The sequence below is a fragment of the Oncorhynchus keta genome, chromosome 26, assembly GCF_023373465.1.
Source record: "Oncorhynchus keta strain PuntledgeMale-10-30-2019 chromosome 26, Oket_V2, whole genome shotgun sequence".
NCBI lineage: Eukaryota > Metazoa > Chordata > Actinopteri > Salmoniformes > Salmonidae > Oncorhynchus > Oncorhynchus keta.
In genome coordinates this window covers 20402280-20424208 of record NC_068446.1, presented here as the reverse complement: position 1 = coordinate 20424208, position 21929 = coordinate 20402280, and the positions used below count along the sequence as shown (strand labels likewise).

General features: G+C 45.6%; 1 protein-coding gene across 2 annotated transcripts in view; it reads left to right on the top strand.

Moving 5' to 3' along the window:
• Positions 1-3086: 3086 nt before the first annotated feature.
• The window catches only part of plpp3 (phospholipid phosphatase 3), a 42364-nt gene continuing 23521 nt past the window's right edge, over positions 3087-21929 (top strand). Inside the window, exon 1 of one of the 2 annotated variants that reach the window (XM_035757230.2) lies at positions 3087-3642. In XM_035757230.2, coding sequence (XP_035613123.1) covers positions 3534-3642 — 109 coding nt within the window. In that variant the 5' untranslated portion in view covers positions 3087-3533. The remainder of the gene's footprint in view (positions 3643-21929) is intronic. The other variant, XM_052480323.1, reaches the window with a different exon arrangement.

Below are 21929 nucleotides of genomic sequence, written 5' to 3'. Positions count from 1 at the left end.
GCTGGGATTGGGCAGTGTGCAGTGTGCAGTGTGCAGTGTGCAGTGTGCAGTGTGCAGTGGTGATTGTGTTGTCTGTGGATCTGTTGGGGCGGTATGCAAATTGTAGTGGGTCTAGTTTGCCGGGTAAGATAAAGACAATTTACCTACCTTAAATTTGACTGCTTTATTTAAAAATATATATTTTCTCTCTATACAAGTGGATTATTTATCTTTAGGCTCCCATAAGTGGATCTATAGTTTATAGATCTAACTTTAGATTACATTTGTAACTTTTTCCAAATTCTGAATGATTAGATACAGCTACCTCAAAATCGTTTTGTTGTAGTGACTTACTTTTTTTTTGATCAGACAGAAAAAATGTTTTGTTGATTAAGAGTAGTAGCAACCAGGGAAAGTGTTAGAAAACAAAATTGTGACAAAGTAGTTTCTGTGCAAATTACAAGCGTGTACATTAGGGCACACCGAACCAAATGTTTCAAAACATTTGGCAAATAAATTGGAAATGAAAACAAACGTTTCTTCTCACACATTCAGATACACCCATTTCACTCAATTTCTGGGCGTTTTCTTCCATTTCATGCCAACTGGACACGACCCAGATATTTGGCTGATGGTATTTGGCCGATGGTTTTCTCCATCAGTAGCACAATATCCTATAGGCCACAGTAGCAGTTTTATGTCTTTGGTTGCCTGTTTCGCATGTTATTTTGGCATTCATTTGTGTCACATATCAGTTTGCAAACGATGTAAATATACAGTTTAAGTCGGAAATGTACATACACTTAGGTTGTAGTCATTAAATCTTGTTTTTCAACCACTCCACAAATTTCTTGTTAACAAACTATAGTTTTGGCAAGTCGGTTAGGAGATCTACTTTGTGCATGAAACAAGTCATTTTTTCCAACAAATGTTTGCAGACAGATTATTTCACTTATAATTCACTGTATCACAATTCCAGTCGACAATCTTCTGGCATATCCTTGTCAATCCTTGTCATATGAAGAGAAATTACGGATAAAACATATCGGTGATCATCAGCCATTGGACATAAACATCACACAACAAGTCGGGAAATTGCAAATACAACAATGAGTGGTTTAGAAGGAATCAATGGCTAACTGCAAGCATCTCAAAGCTATCACTATTTTGGTTCCCCTGCCTGCTGTTCAGTGGAGACGGTGTGTTGTCCAAGTCTGAGTTGAATGATTTAAAACATCTATCTGAAAGGGTTTATTTTCCAAGCTTAAAAGGATAAGCATTCACATTCAACACCATGGGCCAGAAAAGGTTGAATACGTTGGCCATGCTGCCAATCCAGCATGACTTCTGCACCACATTCAAAACAACCGAAAACTCAGAACTGGTAAAACTCAAACTTCAATGCATTCAAGACAGCTGGGATCTTGGGGGAAAAAACGAGCTTGGACTGGGAAAAAAACGAGCTTGGACTGGGAAAATATGAGCTTGGACTGGGAAAAAACGAGCTTGGACTGGGAAAATACGAGCTTGGACTGGGAAAAAACGAGCTTGACTGGGAAAATACGAGCTTGGACTGGGAAACAATGAGCTTGGACTGGGAAAATATGAGCTTGGACTGGGAAAACGAGCTTGGACGAGCTTGGACTGGGAAAATATGTGCTTGGACTGGGAAAAACGAGCTTGGACTGGGGGAAAACGAGCTTGGACTGGGAAAATACGAGCTTGGACTGGGAAAAACGAGCTTGGACTGGGAAAATACGAGCTTGGACTGGGAAAATACGAGCTTGGACTGGGAAAAAACGAGCTTGGACTGGGAAAATATGAGCTTGGACTGGGAAACAACGAGCTTGGACTGGGAAAATATGAGCTTGGACTGGGAAAAACGAGCTTGGACTGGGAAAATACGAGCTTGGACTGGGAAAATACGAGATTGGACTGGGAAAAACGAGCTTGGACTGGGAAAAAACGAGCTTGGACTGGGAAAATACGAGCTTGGACTGGGAAAATACGAGCTTGGACTGGGAAAATACGAGCTTGGACTGGGAAAACACGAGATTGGACTGGGAAAAAACGAGCTTGGACTGGGAAAAAACGAGCTTGGATTGGGAAAAAACGAGCTTGGACTGGGAAAATACGAGCTTGGACTGGGGAAATACGAGCTTGGACTGGGAAAAAACGAGCTTGGACTGGGGAAATACGAGCTTGGACTGGGAAAAAACGAGCTTGGACTGGGAAAAAACGAGCTTGGACTGGGAAAAAACGAGCTTGGACTGGGAAAATACGAGCTTGGACTGGGAAAAACGAGCTTGGACTGGGAAAATACGAGCTTGGACTGGGAAAATACGAGCTTGGACTGGGAAAATACGAGCTTGGACTGGGAAAATACGAGCTTGGACTGGGAAAATACGTTTTGAACGGTCATCCTGAAGATCATTGACATCATTTTTGCCAAAAATGTGGGGCTCAAAACAGGTGGGCCTCTGCCCTGAATGACGGGTCACCACCGATGCCATAGTTTGTACATCTCAAGTGTTATATTGCTTATATAGGTCTCTCATTAGTCTCTTAGTCATCATTTTAGGGAATGTTGGAATTATTGAATTGTTTTGCCTACTTTGTGTATTATAATTAGCTCATGTGCTTTTCTTCACGAGGAGGGGATACTATATAATCTTGTTGGGTCTGTAACCAGTGACAGTCTCTTCCCATTCAAATATAATTCCAGTTGATATTTCAAGGGTTCTTTTTGTTGCGCAATGTGCTGTCTTTGCGCTGGAATATTGTATATAAAAGTGGATCCTCGTGATTGTATTTTCGTTCCTTTGTAGACCACACGGGGCTAATAAAATAATAAAATGTTGCGTAGTGGCTTTGCTGGCATGCATCTAAAAAATAAAATGGGTTCAGTTTGCCCCATCAAGATGCACATGCTAAAATCGCCACTGCTTACAAACGCCCTTTTATGATGTGTTCTGTGTTGGCTTCTCCGCAACCACCGCTGGGAGCAATGTCGGACTGCTCTTTATCCAGGTCCAGAGAAAGTTTTCTAGCAGGAGGTCTGGAGCTTATTACTGGGCTGTAGGGGGGTTGATAAAACTACGGTCTCTCTCCCAGCGCTCAGAGCGCTATTTTCTGCCAGGCTTTGAAGCGGACTGAGAGAGAGGAGAGGGAGAAGCAGGCTTCATTCATTATAGCGCCGTTACACACGTTTACCATCCCTAAAGCGTGGACCGGACAGACGTAAAGTTTTTTTTATCCAGGATCTGAAGAGGCGACTTCAGTGGAAAAGTTAAACGTCTCTAATAGTAGGCTAAAATATATGTTGTATTTGTTTAAGACGAGGCATCGCATCGTTGCAGCACTGATACGTTTGCAGAACCTCTTCTTAGTTGGGAAGTTAGTTGGCACGTTGGCTACTCAGTGACATTCGCATCTTTTCGGCTGGAAACCTTGACGGACTAAATAACGTGATTTAGTTTGTGTTTAGCACGCTTGTGGGATTTTAACTGGAGACGGAGTTCTTTACATGCAACAGTATTTTGTATGAGAAAACCATGGCACAACAGAACAGAAACGGAGGGACGTCATTAAACAACAACAACGGCATCGATAACACCAAGAGGAAACTGTTGATAGGACTGGACCTCTTCTGCCTGCTACTAGGTGAGTTTCAAAGACATATTAGTCCCAACTGTAAACAAATGAAATGACTTGACAGCACGGAATGAACTATAAGGTGACAAGAACGTGACAATAGTGTCACACAGTAATGTCACCAGGGAAAAGCGCGGCCTATAACAAATTGGGCAATTACATAACATATTCAACACGTTAAAGGGTGTGACCAATATGTAAAAATCTGCGCTCACTATAATGTACTATCAGTGAAAACAGAACAACTGTCAGTGTGTCATAACAGAGAGAGAGAGAGGCGGCGGGAGTGGGCACGCAACCCTGAGCAGAGAGAGAGAGACGGCGGGAGTGGGCACGCAACCCTGAGCAGAGAGAGAGCGAGAGAGTGAACACAACTGCATCCAATATGTCCAAAGGGGCATACTATATTTAAAATAATGTAATATGTTAACATACTATATTTAAAATAATGTAATATGTTAACATACTATATTTAAAATAATGTAATATGTTAACAACCTGCACCATGTCCACCTAACACACTTCGTTAACGTGATCAGAGTCAGACCGTGAAATAGACGCCAGACAGTGAGAACCAGGACCATGGGACTACTTTAAGTGCCACTGAGAGAGAACACATTGTGGTTGTTGACATGATGTGAAGTGGTCAGCCAACATGGCATATGGTGTCCTAAACACCACTGTCTGACTGAACAAGACTCTGACTCTGAACATTAACCTAACTCAATTTATTAAGTTGCAGTTAAATCAAATCGTTTATAAATGTTATTAACTCTACAGTTTTCAGAGTCTGGAATTGGATATTAGATTATCTCAATTAACAGTAGGAAAGGTCCCTGTGTGTGTGTATATGTGTGTGTGTGTGTGTTTGTGTGTGTGTGTGTCAAATCAAATTGTATTTGTCACATGCACCGAATACAACAGGTGTAGACTTTAATGCTGCTTATGAGCCCTACCCAACGCAGAGTTTTAAAAACCAGAAAAATACAAATCGTAACACAATGAATAAAATACACAAGAATGAAGATATATACCCGGAGTACCAGTACCATATCACTGTGCAGCAGTATGAGGTATGTGAGGTAGAAATGTACATGAAGGCAGGGTAAAGTGACTAGGCATCAGGATAGATAATAATACGAGTAAAATAACGAACAAAGTAGCAGGAGGAAAGGATGTGTGTGAAATTGTATGTATGTGTGTGTGGCATCGACATGCGTGTGTGTTTTGTGTGTGTGTGTGTATGTAGTGTATGTGATTGCGTGGTGGTTTATGTGAGAGTGTCAGTGTCGTGTATGTGAGTGTGTTAAATAATGTATATACTGTATAGTATTGTGAGTGTGCAAAGTCAGTGCAAGATAGGGTCAATGCAGATAGTCCGGGTAACCATTTAGCAGTCTTATGAGCAGGGGGAAGAAGCTGTTCTGGAGCCCGTTGGTCCGAGAGCCGCGATGTTCCGGTACAGTGTTTGCTGGATGGAAGCAGAGTAAACAGTCTATGGCTTGGGTGGCTGAAGTCTTTGTCATTTTTTTCGGGCCTTCCTCTGAAACCGACTGATATTTGCATTTGTATTTATTAAAATTAAGGCAGTTTATACAATTTTAAAAAGATTACATTCACAGATTTCACAACACACTGTGTGCCCCCAGGTCCCTACTCCACCACTACCATATAGCTACAGTACTAAATCCGTGTGTGTGTGTGTGTGTGTGTGTGTGCGTGTGTGTGTGTGTGTGCGTGTGTGTGTGTGTGTGTGTGTGTGTGTGTGTGTGTGTGTGTGTGTGTGTGTGTGTGTGTGTGTGTGTGTGTGTGTGTGTGTGTGTGTTGTGTGTGTGTCTGTGCCAATGTTTGTGTTGCTTCACAGTCCCCGCTGTTCCATAAGGTGTTTTTTTGTTTGTTTTTTAAATCTAATTTTACTGCTTGCGTCAGTTACTTGATGTGGAATAGAGTTCCATGTAGTCATGGCTCTATGTAGTACTGTGGAGTAGAGTTCCATGTAGTCATGGCTCTATGTAGTACTGTGGAGTAGAGTTCCATGTAGTCATGGCTCTATGTAGTACTGTGGAGTAGAGTTCCATGTAGTCATGGCTCTATGTAGTACTGTGGAGTAGAGTTCCATGTAGTCATGGCTCTATGTAGTACTGTGGAGTAGAGTTCCATGTAGTCATGGCTCTATGTAGTACTTTGTGCCTCCCATAGTCTGTTCTGGACTTGGGGACTGTGAAGAGACCTCTTATGGCATATCTTGTGGGGTATGCATTGGTGTCCGAGCTGTGTGCCAGTAGTTTAGACAGACAGCTCGGTGCATTCAACATGTCAATAATACCTCAACAATACCTTTCATAAATAAAAGTAGTGATGAAGTCAATCTCTCCTCCACTTTCAGCCAGGAGAGATTGACATGCATATTATTAATATTATCTATTATCTCTCTGTGTACATCCAAGTGACAATCGTGCTGCCCTGTTCTGAGCCAATTGCAATTTTCCTGTCCTTTTTTGTGGCACCTGACCACACGACTGAACAGTAGTCAAGATGCGACAAAACTAGAGCCTGTAGGACATGCCTTGTTGAAACTGTTGTTAAGTTTTGTTATAGACAGACTTCTCTTCTTCTTCTTTGTTCTAAATACAATGCTTTTAGTTTTAGAAATATGTAGGGATCACTTATTTCTTGCCACCTGCCCAGAAACTAACTGCAGCTCTTTGCTAAGTGTTGCAGTCATTTCAGTCGCTGTAGTAGCTGACGTGTGTAGTGTTTGGTCATCCGCATACATAGACACTCAGTGGCATGTCGTTAGTAAAAATTGAAAAAAAAACAAGGGACCTAAACAGCTACCCTGGGGAATTCCTGATTCTAACCGGATTATATTTGAGAGGCTTCCATTAAAAAATACCCTCTGTGATCTATTAGACAAGACAAGTAACTATTTATCCACATTATAGCAGGGGGTGTAAAGCTATAACACATACTGTACGTTTTTTCCAGCAGCAGACTATGATCGATAATGTCAAAAGCTGCACTGAAGTCTAACAAGACGGCCCCACAATCATTTTATCATCAATTTCTCTCAGCCAATCATCCGTCATTTGTGTAAGTGCTGTGCTTGTTGAGTGTCCTTCACTATAAGCATGCTGAAATTCTGTTGTCAATTTGTTAACTGTGAAATAGCATTGTATCTGGTCAAACACAGTTTAGTCCAGAAGTTTAATAAGTGTTGGTAACAGGCTGATTGGTCAGCTATTTGAGCCATTAAAGGTGGCTTTACTATTCTTGGGTAGCAGGAATGACTTTAGCTTCCCTCCAGGCCTGAGAGCACACGCTCTCCAGTAGGCTTAAATTAAAGATGTGGCAATATTGTCTGCTATTATCCTCAGTAATTTTCCAACCAGATTGTCAGACCCTGGTGGCTTGTCATTGTTGATAGACAACAATAATATTTTCACCTCTTCCATACTGACATTACGGAATTTAAAAGTATACTTGTTGTCTTTCATAAGTTGGTCCGATATACTTGGATATGTAGTGTCAGCGTTTGTTGCTGGCATGTCATCCCTAAGTTTGCTTATCTTGCCAATGAAAAAGTAATTAAAGTAGTTTGCAATATCAGTGGGCTTTGTGATGAATGAGCCATCTGATTCAATGAATGAAGGAACCGAGTTGGCTTTTTCCCCGAAATTTAATTTAAGGTGCGCCTAAGGTTTTTACTATTATTCTTTAAATAATGTATCTTTGTTTCATAGTGTAGTTTATTTTGATTTAGTTTAATCATATGATTTCTAAATTTGCAGTACGTTTGCCAATCAGTTGGTCTGCCAACCTAATTGCCATACCTTTTGCCTCATCCCTGTCAACCATACAATTTTTCAATTCCTCATCGATCCAAGGGGATTTAACAGTTTTTACAGTTTTTTTCTTAATGGGTGCGTTCTTATTAGTAACTGGAATAAGTACTTTCATAAATGCGTCAAGTGCAGCTTCAAGATGCTCTCGATGGTGCAGCTGTATAACTTTTCAACCTCCTGAAGGGCTCTGTGTGTGTGTGTGTGTGTGTGTGTGTGTGTGTGTGTGTGTGTGTGTGTGTGTGTGTGTGTGTGTGTGTGTGTGTGTGTGTGTGTGTGTGTGTGTGTGTGTGTGTGTGTGTGTGTGTGTGTGTGTGTGTGTGTGTGTGTGTGTGTGTGTGTGTGTGTGTGTGTCCAGGGGGAGAGATGTTGCAGATGTTTTAAAGTGCTGTAACTTGCACATTTTACTGCACCTTAATTAAATAGCCCGCCAGGCCCTCTCCACTCCAGCCATCCTCCCTTTCCCTTATTGCTCATATTACCTGCTGAGAAATATACAAGGAATGGTGTGGAATTGGAATAGAAATAGACATGGAATGTGTGTGTGTGTGTTTGTGTGTTTCTGAGGTGATGATGGCTCGTTTGAACTGTAGACCCCCTTGAGTGTTACCAATGCCAGCCATCTCTTCTGTTTCTCTCTCGTTCTCCCTCTTTCTCACCCTCTTTCTCTGAGAGCAGGATTAGGGAGTCAAGCCTAACTTTACACATTCTCTTCCACAACCTTCCAGAAAATCCCCTTCAGCTGTCCGTACCCCATCACTCTACAGCAGATTATCTCTCTCTCTTTATCTCTCTCTCTCTCTCTCTCTCTCCCCTTTCTCTCTCTCTCTCTCTCTGTCTCTCTCCCTCCCCTCCTCTCTCTCTCTCTCTCTCTCTCTCTCTCTCTCTCTCTCTCTCCTCTCTCTCTCTCTCCCCTCTCTCTCTCCCTCTCTCTCTCCCTCTCTCTCTCTCTCTCTGTCTCCCTGTCTCTCTCTCTCTCTGTCTCTCCCTCTCTCTCTCTCCCTTTCTGTCTCTCTCCCTCCCCTCCCCCTCTCTCTCTCTCTCTCTCTCTCTCTCTCTCTCTCTCTCTCTCTCTCTCTCTCTCTCCCTCTCTCTCTCTCTCCTCTCTCTCTCCCTCTCTCTCTCCCCTTTCTCTCTCTCTCTCTCTCTCTCTCTCTCTCTCTCTCTCTCTCTCTCTCTCTCTCTCTCCCTCCCCTCTCTCTCTCTCTCTCCCTCCCCTCTCTCTCTCTCCCTCCCCCTCTCTCTCTCTCTCTCTCCCCCCCCTCTCTCTCTCTCCCTCCCCTCTCTCTCTCTCCTCCTCTCTCTCTCTCTCTCTCTCTCTCTCTCTCTCTCTCTCTCTCTCTCTCTCTCTCTAATTGCTTAAACATGTGTTGTGAGTCAGGGGGAAGGTCTCTCAACTGTAAACCCTGCTCTGTGCACAGAGATAGATGGGCAATTCCACGACAACCAAATTACTCTTTGAAAAAACATTGATTTCAAAGTTTAACAAAACCATACAACTCTATGCAGAAGGACTACTTTGAACAATTTACACAGAAAATTTCACAAAAACACATTTACTTGAAGAACTGTGCAGATGCAAAGTTCGGTAACAGAATTACGGTAAAATCTCCCACAGATTTGTTATGCAACCACATTTTCAAAAAAAACTCTGTTAAATATCTGCAATGAATTAAGATTCTGCAGAAAGAATGGGCTATCAGTTATTACATAACACCTTGAAAATAATATTTGGGTTATTAAATTACAGTAGGTGAAGTGGATTTACGTCCGGTAATGGAAGTACGGTTACAGAATTACATCATGGGTCTCTTATCTTTACTATACAGAAATGCATAATTATGGACATGAATATCACTCTCGTCATGGTGATGTATCCTTAATAGGTACACAAAGGTAGAAATATGCAATAGCCTTCTTTTGCAAATGTGGGTATTGTTATACACACTGGCTATTATTGTAATGAACTCCAAATCTGGAACAATCATAAACGTCTATGTCAATGCCGATAGTCCGGGTGTAGCACTCTTATTGCCGGGGGGAAGAAGCTGTTCCGGAGCCTGTTGGTCCGAGAGCCGTGATGCTCCGGTACCGTTTGCTGGATGGAAGCAGAGTGAAAAAACAGAACAGCACAGCAGAGCACAGGTAGGAAGGGGGTGGCAGGTCGCCTAGCAGTTAAGAGCGTTGGGCCAGTAACCGTGTAGGCCGCCATTGTAAATATGAATTTGTTCTTAACCGACTTGCCTAGTTAAATAAAAGTTAAATAAATACAAATACGTTTTTTTTTTAATTCAAGGTTACTGGTTCAAATCAAAGGCTGACTAGGTAAAAAATAAGTCGTTGTGCCCTTGAGCAAGGCACTTAACCCCAATTGCTCCTGTAAGTCGCTCTGGATAAGTGTCTGCTGAATACGTAAACCATTTAGAGTAGAGTACAGTAAAGTAGTCAAGTAGATATGTACAGTAAAATACAGTACTGTTTTCACAACTGTTTTCATACGGTTCTCTATCGTACTCTACTGTGCTGTCCAATCCTGGGAAACGTAGGCGCCTATGATTGGTTCAGATTTGGTCCAGCCAGGGCGGACTGACCAAGTTTCAACTACTTTTCAACATCGATGGGCGTCCGGTGTCGGTCGGTGCTCAGTGGGTGAAGATGCTTGTTACAGTAAATGGAAAGAGGGTAGGTGGTAGGTGTCATGGTAGGTGTCAGTCTGAGAGGTGACATTAACTGGGAGGAGAGAGAGAGTGGCAGAGAGTGAGAGAGCGACAGTTTTCACGTTCTTGCTTTAACCACGAGACAATAGAAAGTGAAAGAAAACAGTTATGAGCTGAACATAACAGTATGCCAGTGGAAGGGAGGACAGAAGCAGGTGACACAACTGTGATTTCCCATTGTAGCCTTTTTGGGTAATTCTATCACCGATTTGGTAACAGAATGACAAGTTTTAATCACTTAATAAATCATAAAGTTGATATCAGTAAAAACACTATGATTAATTGGTAGGTCTACCTTTACCTTTCACTTCAGTGAACTTTCATTATTCTCCTTCCTTATGAGGTAAATAAATATTTTCAAGATATGTGGTAACAGAATTACAAGGCAGAAGGTCCCTTTTCTTAAACTTACAGAAGATAAATAATTTCTCCATAACTAAACATAAGTGTTGATATTAGTTGTCAGGGGTCTTTACTTCAACATTATTATGTTTTGGTGTATTTCTAATACCTTTTAAGACATTTTCTGGTAGATGTTGTCTAAGACCCTTCTAAGATCTGTTTGGATTCACCTGGTCAGTCTATGTCATGGAAAGAGCAGGTGTTCCTAATGTTTTGTACACTCAGTGTAGCATTTGCTTCATAAACATAGCTGAATTCAGTCTAGAAACAGTTGATTTACAACCAGTGAGTTACATTTCTAGTGGTTTGGTATTGAAAAAACCCTAAACACACACACTGTTTCAACTATGTGCAACATAGCATATAAACTCAGAAACAGATTCACTGTTTTATATAAACTCAGAAACAGATTCACTGTTTTATATAAACTCAGAAACAGATTCACTGTTTTATATAAACTCAGAAACAGATTCACTGTTTTATATAAACTCAGAAACAGATTCACTGTTTTATATAAACTCAGAAACAGATTCACTGTTTCATATCAACTCAGAAACAGATTCACTGTTTCATATAAACTCAGAAACAGATTCACTGTTTCATATAAACTCCTTGAGACTTTGAATCCATGTGGAGTACATTTCCTCCACAAACCAACTTCTTCCACTTTAGAAATACAGGCTGGTACGCACACACACACGTGCACATACCCACACATGCACATACACACACACGCACACACACACTCTCACTCTCTTTCTTTGTGATGCTAAACTTGGACAAGCTGTCTGTTTTTATTCACTGGCCTGGTTTAGTGGCGTGGGGGTGAGGGGAGGGGGGGGTGAGGGAGGGGGGGAGGGAGGGAGGGATGAATCTAGAGAAAGAGAAGAGGAGATAGAGGGGGGCTATCAGGGGGAATGAAAGGGGTCGGAATGCGAGTGTGGAGGACTTGAAGAATGTACGATTGGGAATGGGCTTTGTCCTTACCCGAGTGTGTGCTGCAAGTGGGTGTGTGTGTGTGAGGGCGTCCGATGGTGATGTTTAAGTGGCAGGAGAACCTCAGGGATAAGACAGAGTACTACCTGCCACTCCCCCAACACATGCAGGGTTCTGGTGAACACCGTCTAGGCAGACAGTTTATAGACCCTCCTGTTCCTCTTGTATAAATCAGAGATAATATATAAATCAGCTTCTATACTGTCAGAGAGAACAGCGGCCCAGAGAGGGATTGAGACAGACAGACAGTAAACAGTTGAGCTCTAGTCCTTAATCCCATACTGGCTGTTGGACACATATTACAGCATCTGCTGATTGTCATAGTTGGAAAGAGCATGCACGAAAATGGGAAATACACACACATCCAAGGGCTGGTTGAGAGGGGGAGATTGCAGATGTTGCAGATGTTTGTTAGAAGACGTGTTCTCGGTGGAGAGATGCTGCGGGACTGGAGCACTGTGTGTGTGTGTGTGTGTGCGTGTCTGTCTGTCTGTCTGTCTGTCTGTCTGTCTGTCTGTCTGTCTGTCTGTGTCTGTGTGTTCATGTTCAGACTAGAGCTGGGGAACTATTCAAGGTTGGCATCTTTCTCAGAATATAAATTCCAGTCCCTCCCTCTCTCTCTCTCTCTCTCTCTCTCTCTCTCTCTCTCTCTCTCTCTCTCTCTCTCTCTCCTTTCCACTCTGACTTTTAATCCAGTTGGCTGCTCAGAAGGCAACAAACAGTGAAAGTAAATGCTAAGTAAATGTAGCTAAGCAAATGTCTCTATAGCGACCAATCTTATTCTGTAAGGACCGAGGCCAGAGATGAGAAGCAGGTTGACATTTAATTATGAACAGACGAAGAGCAAGAGAGAAACAGCGTCCGAACACAGATACACAATGACAAACAACAGTCAATACAGCAGTGGGGAGCAGAGCAGGGGACTGGGAAGGTGACGAGGGAAGGCAGGAGTGTGTAATGCAGGGCCCTCGAGCGCCAGGGGGGGAAGAGCGGGAACAGGCGGTACATATTCATTATTATTAACATTTCCTCATGTCACTGAATTAGCTGAATTTGAGATTTGAGGTAATGTGTGTTTGTGTGTGCAGCCTGACGTCAGTCTCTGAATAGCATTAGAGTCCAGGGGAATTAGCCTATACTAACGTTCACCACCTATAGCGGCTGTTACCCTTGTCTCTACCTCCCATTAAGACTTACAGCAATACATTACAGCAGTTGTACCTAACTTTAACCCATTCAATCACGTACCTAACTTTAACCCTATACTCTATCTCCCCAGTATGAGTATCCCTCCTCAGACACTTTATTCTGACTGACTGACCGGCTCTATACATATTTAACAGGATTTCTTACATTCCTCATCAGCCAGCAGTACCGAACTCTCTTGACATCTGGCATAATTGTGTGTGTGTGTATGCACGTGTGTGTGTGTGTGTGTGTGTGTGTGTGTGTGTGTGTGTGTGTGTGTGTGTGTGTGTGTGTGTGTGTGTGTGCGTGTGTGTGTGTGTGTGTGTGTGTAGGGGCACTCAGGAAAGGGTGGGAAACGGGAAAGGTAGTGTGAGTCGGATGTAGGTGTGTCTCACTTTGCTGTGAAATGTAATACTGTCCGATTTCCAGCCTCCTCCCTCCTCCACACCTCTACCTCCCTCTAACCCCACTTTGCCAGCCCCCTCTCCCTCTCCCTAGCTCAATCAGTGGAGTGATGGTGGTAGTGGGACCCTGTAGAGGGAGGAATGTGAGTAGTTTACTTGCAGGCTGGTAGCCCTAGTGTTAGCCAGGCGCCTGTTGGATGGATGACTAATCTAACCATAGGTGGCTCACGTCACAACTGTAAACACACAGTAACAGACACATACCAAACGGATTTTGGGTTAATGTTGTGAGTGGTGCTGTTTATTCTCCGGTAGACCAAACACAGTTGTGTTTACAGATCGGGTCGTTCCAGGAAGTACAGTATTACATCTTTTTACGGGTCTACTCTCGTCCAGGTCCCTCCAACCCTAGCTGTCAGGGAACAAGGTCGGAGAGCCCTGTTTTAGAGGACACACAGTGACTTGGCTCACGCACTACAGACAGACAGCAGTTCGAATGGGAGTCGTCAGGCTGATATGGGAAGGGGAGCTGGGTTTAAACTCATGTAAACCGGTATGTTTACAGACCTCTTTCCATCAAGAGAGAACATAAACCATTATTGGGTTGACTAGAGATGGTAAATCATCTCTGTCATCTATGTGATATGCTATGTACACCTCCACTCATTCCTCTTCTTGCTATTCCATGGCTGTATTCTGCTACATAGGTTTTAGTCTGAGAGAGGACAGGAGGCCTGCAGTGTTATTATTGACATTTATTGTAAGTACACACACACACACACACACACACACACACACACACACACACACACACACACACACACACACACACACACACACACACACACACACACACACACACACACACACACACACACACACACACACACACACACACACACACACACACACACACACACACACACACAAACTCCATTATTTACAGTTCTGTGCATTGATACAGGGCCAAAATAACCTATAGAGCCCTCAAACTCAACTCTGGACGTTGAAGACAGTTCCACAGCGTTTTCTTTCTTCATTTCCCCCTCTAATCAGGGACTTATTTTGATATTTAGGTGTGTGCAATCAGGTCGAACAGACAACCAGCAGGCTCTGGACCTCGTAGGGTAAGAGTTGAATAACCCTGCTGTAGAGGGTCGCGCATGTGAACATGATGTCTATAGTATACAGGACATTTCTGGTTTGGTATTGTGATATGGTGGTATTATGGTTGAGTTGCTATGGGGCTAGGGTTGGGCCGATGCGTTTGTTATGGTATGGATTCCTTCTCTATTCAGAGCCTGTGTTCTGTTGTGTAGAAGGTGAGTTAGCTCCTGAGGCTTTAGCTCCAGTATTACTGCCTTACATAACTAGACTTAGCTCCTTGCATGTTGTCTACGCCAACCTTCATATAGGGCACCCAGACTTCCAAGAGTGTGAGTGCGTGTTTATAATCTAAGTGGCATCATGCCCAGGCTGATGTGTTTCTCCTAAACAGCCACCTGGTCTCCGGCTGCTGGTTGTACAACCAGGACGTGACAGCATACACAAGAGGACGGCATATGGCACACACACACACGCACGGGCGCACACACACACACGCACACACACGGTCACAGCTGGTGTTTGAGGCTACTGGTTGTACGGCTAGATGATAATGATACACTTGCGGGGTTTCTGAGGCCTCAGGGCTGTCATTAGATATGTTAGTGTAACAGACTGGACTGGCTGTGCGGGCAGCGTATTGGTGCTTGCCATATGCGGTGCCCCTTGTGCTTTCTGTAGCCAGCGTGTGTGATAGGAATAATGATGCCGATTCACATGACCTGTCCTCTGCTCCTCTGATCTTACTCCTCTGTCTGTGTGTGTGTGTGTCTGATCTTACTCCTCTGTCTGTGTGTGTGTGTGTCTGATCTTACTCCTCTGTCTGTGTGTGTGTGTGTCTGATCTTACTCCTCTGTCTGTGTGTGTGTGTCTGATCTTACTCCTCTGTCTGTGTGTGTATGTGTCTGATCTTACTCCTCTGTCTGTGTGTGTGTGTGTCTGATCTTACTCCTCTGTCTGTGTGTGTGTGTGTGTCTGATCTTACTCCTCTGTCTGTGTGTGTGGGTGTCTGATCTTACTCCTCTGTCTGTGTGTGTGGGTGTCTGATCTTACTCCTCTGTCTGTGTGTGTGTGTGTCTGATCTTACTCCTCTGTCTGTGTGTGTGTGGGTGTCTGATCTTACTCCTCTGTCTGTGTGTGTGGGTGTCTGATCTTACTCCTCTGTCTGTGTATGTGTGTGTCTGATCTTACTCCTCTGTCTGTGTGTGTGGGTGTCTGATCTTACTCATCTGTCTGTGTGTGTGTGGGTGTCTGATCTTACTCCTCTGTCTGTGTGTGTGGGTGTCTGATCTTACTCCTCTGTCTGTGTGTGTGTGTCTGATCTTACTCCTCTGTCTGTGTGTGTGGGTGTCTGATCTTACTCCTCTGTCTGTGTGTGTGGGTGTCTGATCTTACTCCTCTGTCTGTGTGTGTGGGTGTCAGATCTTACTCCTCTGTCTGTGTGTGTGGGTGTCTGATCTTACTCCTCTGTCTGTGTGTGTGTGGGTGTCTGATCTTACTCCTCTGTCTGTGTGTGTGTGTCTGATCTTACTCCTCTGTCTGTGTGTGTGGGTGTCTGATCTTACTCCTCTGTCTGTGTGTGTGGGTGTCTGATCTTACTCCTCTGTCTGTGTGTGTGGGTGTCTGATCTTACTCCTCTGTCTGTGTGTGTGTGGGTGTCTGATCTTACTCCTCTGTCTGTGTGTGTGAGTGTCTGATCTTACTCCTCTGTCTGTGTGTGTGGGTGTCTGATCTTACTCCTCTGTCTGTGTGTGTGGGTGTCTGATCTTACTCCTCTGTCTGTGTGTGTGTGGGTGTCTGATCTTACTCCTCTGTCTGTGTGTGTGGGTGTCTGATCTTACTCCTCTGTCTGTGTGTGTGTGTCTGATCTTACTCCTCTGTCTGTGTGTGTGGGTGTCTGATCTTACTCCTCTGTCTGTGTGTGTGGGTGTCTGATCTTACTCCTCTGTCTGTGTATGTGTGTGTCTGATCTTACTCCTCTGTCTGTGTGTGTGGGTGTCTGATCTTACTCATCTGTCTGTGTGTGTGTGTGGGTGTCTGATCTTACTCCTCTGTCTGTGTGTGTGGGTGTCTGATCTTACTCCTCTGTCTGTGTGTGTGGGTGTCTGATCTTACTCCTCTGTCTGTGTGTGTGTGGGTGTCTAATCGTGCATGCGTCTTGAACTCTTGATTATAATTCCAGGGTGTTTAGCTGTATGTTCTAAGTGTGGGTTTCAAGTTGACGTTTCGAGTGTGTGTTCTGTGGAATTCTGTGTGTGGGCATCACACATAAACATCTGACAGCCCCTTCTGTCTCTCTCTCCAGTCTCTCCCTCTCTCTTCGCTTTGTCCCTACCATCCTTGACAGGGCCTCATCTCTCCATCTCTTCTCTTCACTGTCACACTGGCCCCTCTGGCCTCAATACGGACTCCCTCTCTCTCTCTCTGGGGGTGGGGAGATATTCACTGTTTTGGGGAACAATGGTTCTTTTGATGCGTCTGGGCTCTTTGTGCCGCTAACGAGCACTAATAGTCCTCGGGGTAGAGAGAGAGAGGGATGGAGGGGAGAGCTGCAGAAAGGGGAGATAGAGGGAGATAGAGAGTTAGTTCCTCACTGCTTGTGTATCTCTCAGATACTCCCGCCCTTCCGCCTTGTCATTGGCTGGTTATTTAGTTGACAGGAGATACATGCTACAGAGGCTTTCTGGGGCTGTATTTCAGACTTTGTGATTCTATTGTTTGGATGTAGTCTTATCCAGCAAGAGGCGGTTAAAAGGCTGTTATAAGGCTGTTAGTTCTTATCCTTCTCTCTGACACTCTCTCTGTCCTGTTTACATACAGAGGGCTGGAGAGGAGAGGGTCACTGCTAAACTGGAGAACAATACTGAGGCCGCTCACACTATAGCCGGGATTTAACATCCATTGTCTTGATAGAAATAGAAGCTCACACTTACTTCTTTGAGCACGCAAGCACACACACACACACACACACACACACACACACACACACACACACACACACACACACACACACACACACACACACACACACACACACACACACACACACACACACACACACACACACACACACACACACACACACACACACACACACACACAGAGAGAGAGAGACAACCTTCGTTACAACACTGTATATATACATAATATGACATTTGTAATGTCTTTATTCTTTTGGAACTTCTGTGAGTGTAATGTTTACTGTTAATTTTTATTGTTTATTTCACTTTTGTATATTATCTACCTCACTTGCTTTGGCAATGTTAACATATGTTTCTTGAATTGAATGGAATTGACCGGGGTAGTAGGCCCTGATCTCTAGCCCAGACAGAGACGGTACACTCTTCCCTTAGTGACAGCTGGCGCTCTGGTGCGGATGGGTGGAGAAAGGAGGAGGGTTTGAGGAGAGGGGAACGAGTAGAGAAATAGAGGAATGGGGTGGGGGTGGGGGGAGGGCGGGGGGAGTCATCAGCTTTCAAAGGGCCTCCAGCCCTACTTTCCAGACCAGGTCTTTGTCCTACAGGGTAATGTAGAGGAACGCCCAGCAGGCCTGACAGACGGCTCTATTCTACACACTGTCCTTTATTCTCTATACCATAAAGCCCTGGGATCTGTGTGCTGCTGGGGTCCTATGGGGTCTCGGGTTTCCCTCCTAAAGCAGATATAACATGATGGAAGCAGTGTGCTGGACTCGCCAGTCCCCAGGGGGTCTGGCACAGGACCGGGTGGAAGATCATATCATTTGATCTCTGAGCACAGCAGCTCTGCCTCAAAAGTACCATGTTGAGTTCCCCCTCCTATGGAAAACATGCCGTCTTTCCCCCCCTTATGAAACGAAGACTAAAGGTATATAATACTGCACCAAACAAAATCAATGACAGAAAATCAAGGACTGACCATCCATGATATCAATGCCTCCCATCCAAAACAGTTCGGAACAGTTCGTGCATATATTATGACGACATTTTGTGACGTTTTGGTTCGTTTTGGTCTTTGGCAAGGATGTTTTTTTTGGCTGCACGCACAAAACATTTCTCGAGGCAAGCCGAAGTCGGTCCCCAAAGTCTACGATTGGTCAATATTAGGGATTCTTCAATTAAGTGTGTGTTGTCATTCAAGGAGAGACGAATCGTGTTCATGCACGTTTTTCACTTGAGAAATACTGCACCAAACAAAATCAGTGACAGAAAATCAAGGACTGACCATCCATGATATCAAATGTATAGTTTTAACCATGTTTGAGGCTATGCAGTGTTTGTTTACATTTACGTTGTTTACAAACATTGGAGTAAAACAAGCTTATATCTTGGGTTCTGATGGGGTAGGACAGTTGATCTAAGCTAATGAGGCATATTCTTCAAGAATCAATAGGTATGTGTCATTCATTTATAAGTACAGAAATTGATGTACCAAAAATGTATGTAGGATTAAGGCTTAGAGGTCAGGGGTAAAGGGAGCTGAAGCAAGGACCTCAGAGGCTGTCTTTTGCAGGTGCCTGTCTGTAAAGACCCCTGGCCCAAGGCTGTCCTATCAGGTGCCTGTGTGTCTCAGAGCAATCTCTCAGAGCAAGCCCCCTGCACCCTCTGCCTAGCCCTAACCCTGCCTAGCCCGAACCCTGCCTAGCCCTAACCCTGCCTAGCCCTAACCCTGCCTAGCCCTAACCCTGCCTAGCCCTAACCTTGCCTAGCTCTAACCCTGCCAAGCTCTAACCCTGCCTAGCCCTAACCCTGCCCAGCTCTAACCCTGCCTAGCCCTAACCCTGCCTAGCCCTAACCCTGCCTAGCCCTAACCCTGCCTAGCCCTAACCCTGCCTAGCTCTAACCCTGCCTAGCCCTAACCCTGCCTAGCTCTAACCCTGCCAAGCTCTAACCCTGCCTAGCTCTAACCCTGCCTAGCTCTAACCCTGCCTAGCTCTAACCCTGCCAAGCTCTAACCCTGCCTAGCTCTAACCCTGCCTAGCTCTAACCCTGCCTAGCTCTAACCCTGCCTAGCCCTAACCCTGCCTAGCTCTAACCCTGCCTAGCCCTAACCCTGCCTAGCTCTAACCCTGCCTAGCCCTAACCCTGCCTAGCCCTAACCCTGCCTAGCTCTAACCCTGCCTAGCTCTAACCCTGCCTAGCCCTAACCCTGCCTAGTTCTAACCCTGCCTAGCCCTAACCCTGCCTAGCTCTAACCCTGCCTAGCCCTAACCCTGCCTAGCCCTAACCCTGCCTAGCTCTAACCCTGCCTAGCCCTAACCCTGCCTAGCTCTAACCCTGCCTAGCCCTAACCCTGCCTAGCCCTAACCCTGCCTAGCTCTAACCCTGCCTAGCTCTAACCCTGCCTAGCCCTAACCCTGCCTAGCTCTAACCCTGCCTAGCTCTAACCCTGCCTAGCTCTAACCCTGCCTAGCCCTAACCCTGCCTAGCCCTAACCCTAACCCTGCCTAGCTCTAACCCTGCCTAGCCCTAACCCTGCCTAGCTCTAACCCTGCCTAGCTCTAACCCTGCCTAGCTCTAACCCTGCCTAGCCCTAACCCTGCCTAGCCCTAACCCTGCCTAGCTCTAACCCTGCCTAGCCCTAACCCTGCCTAGCCCTAACCCTGCCTAGCTCTAACCCTACCTAGCTCTAACCCTGCCTAGCTCTAACCCTGCCTAGCCCTAACCCTGCCTAGCTCTAACCCTGCCTAGCCCTAACCCTGCCTAGCTCTAACCCTGCCTAGCCCTAACCCTGCCTAGCTCTAACCCTGCCTAGCCCTAACCCTGCCTAGCTCTAACCCTGCCTAGCTCTAACCCTGCCTAGCTCTAACCCTGCCTAGCCCTAACCCTGCCTAGCTCTAACCCTGCCTAGCCCTAACCCTGCCTAGCCCTAACCCTGCCTAGCTCTAACCCTGCCTAGCTCTAACCCTGCCTAGCCCTAACCCTGCCTAGCTCTAACCCTGCCTAGCCCTAACCCTGCCTAGCTCTAACCCTGCCTAGCTCTAACCCTGCCTAGCCCTATCTCTAACCCTGCCTAGCTCTAACCCTGCCTAGCCCTAACCCTGCCTAGCTCTAACCCTGCCTAGCCCTAACCCTGCCTAGCTCTAACCCTGCCTAGCCTAACCCTGCCTAGCTCTAACCCTGCCTAGCTCTAACCCTGCCTAGCCCTAACCCTGCCTAGCTCTAACCCTGCCTAGCTCTAACCCTGCCTAGCTCTAACCCTGCCTAGCCCTAACCCTGCCTAGCTCTAACCCTGCCTAGCCCTAACCCTGCCTAGCCCTAACCCTGCCTAGCTCTAACCCTGCCCTAGCCCTAACCCTGCCTAGCTCTAACCCTGCCTAGCCCTAACCCTGCCTCTAACCCTGCCTAGCTCTAACCCTGCCTAGCTCTAACCCTGCCTAGCCCTAACCCTGCCTAGCTCTAACCCTGCCTAGCTCTAACCCTGCCTAGCTCTAACCCTGCCTAGCCCTAACTCTAACCCTGCCTAGCTCTAACCCTGCCTAGCCCTAACCCTGCCTAGCTCTAACCCTGCCTAGCTCTAACCCTGCCTAGCTCTAACCCTGCCTAGCTCTAACCCTGCCTAGCTCTAACCCTGCCTAGCCCTAACTCTAACCCTGCCTAGCCCTAACTCTAACCCTGCCTAGCCCTAACTCTAACCCTGCCTAGCCCTAACCCTGCCTAGCTCTAACCCTGCCTAGCTCTAACCCTGCCTAGCTCTAACCCTGCCTAGCCCTAACTCTAACCCTGCCTAGCTCTAACCCTGCCTAACTCTAACCCTGCCTAGCTCTAACCCTGCCTAGCTCTAACCCTGCCTAGCCCTAACTCTAACCCTGCCTAGCCCTAACCCTGCCTAGCTCTAACCCTGCCTAGCTCTAACCCTGCCTAGCTCTAACCCTGCCTAGCTCTAACCCTGCCTAGCTCTAACCCTGCCTATCTGGCTGCCCTTTCACTGCAGGAGAAAAGAGGCCATTCACACTGTACAGTGCTCTGCTGATGCAGCGGCTTGTCTCTCTCTGTGTGTGTGTTTGTGTTTGTGTGAGTGACATCAGCAGCTTGCACAGACAAAACTCTCTCAAACACACTCATACACAGATCAGCTATGGAGTAGAATTGAAAAGTAGAATTGAAAATGAGAGCAGAGAGAGTAGAGGAGAGGGAGAGGAGAGATTGTAGCTTCTATGCTAAAGCTGTTCAAGTCATTGGTAGTACAGTATTTCAGGCTTGCTCTGATCTCACGTGAGGGTTCTCTCCTAACCCATAACCCCTGACCCCTGATCCCTGACCTCTAACCTTGCAAAGTGGAATAGCACACTCTTAAAGAGTTCCTCAGGGTCCACACATACCGTACCTTAATGCCCATGTAGCACACACACACACACACACACACACACACACACACACACACACACACACACACACACACACACACACACACACACACACACACACGCTGGCATTGACGGGTCAGATCAGAACAATGCCGCCGGGCTAGCGGAACTGGTGCCCAGCCACCCATTCTTCATACAGCTCCTCCTCCTGCCACACACACACACACACACACACACACACACACACACACACACACACACACACACACACACACACACACACACACACACACACACACACACACACACACACACACACACACACGCGCGCGCGCACGCACGCACGCACACGCATGCA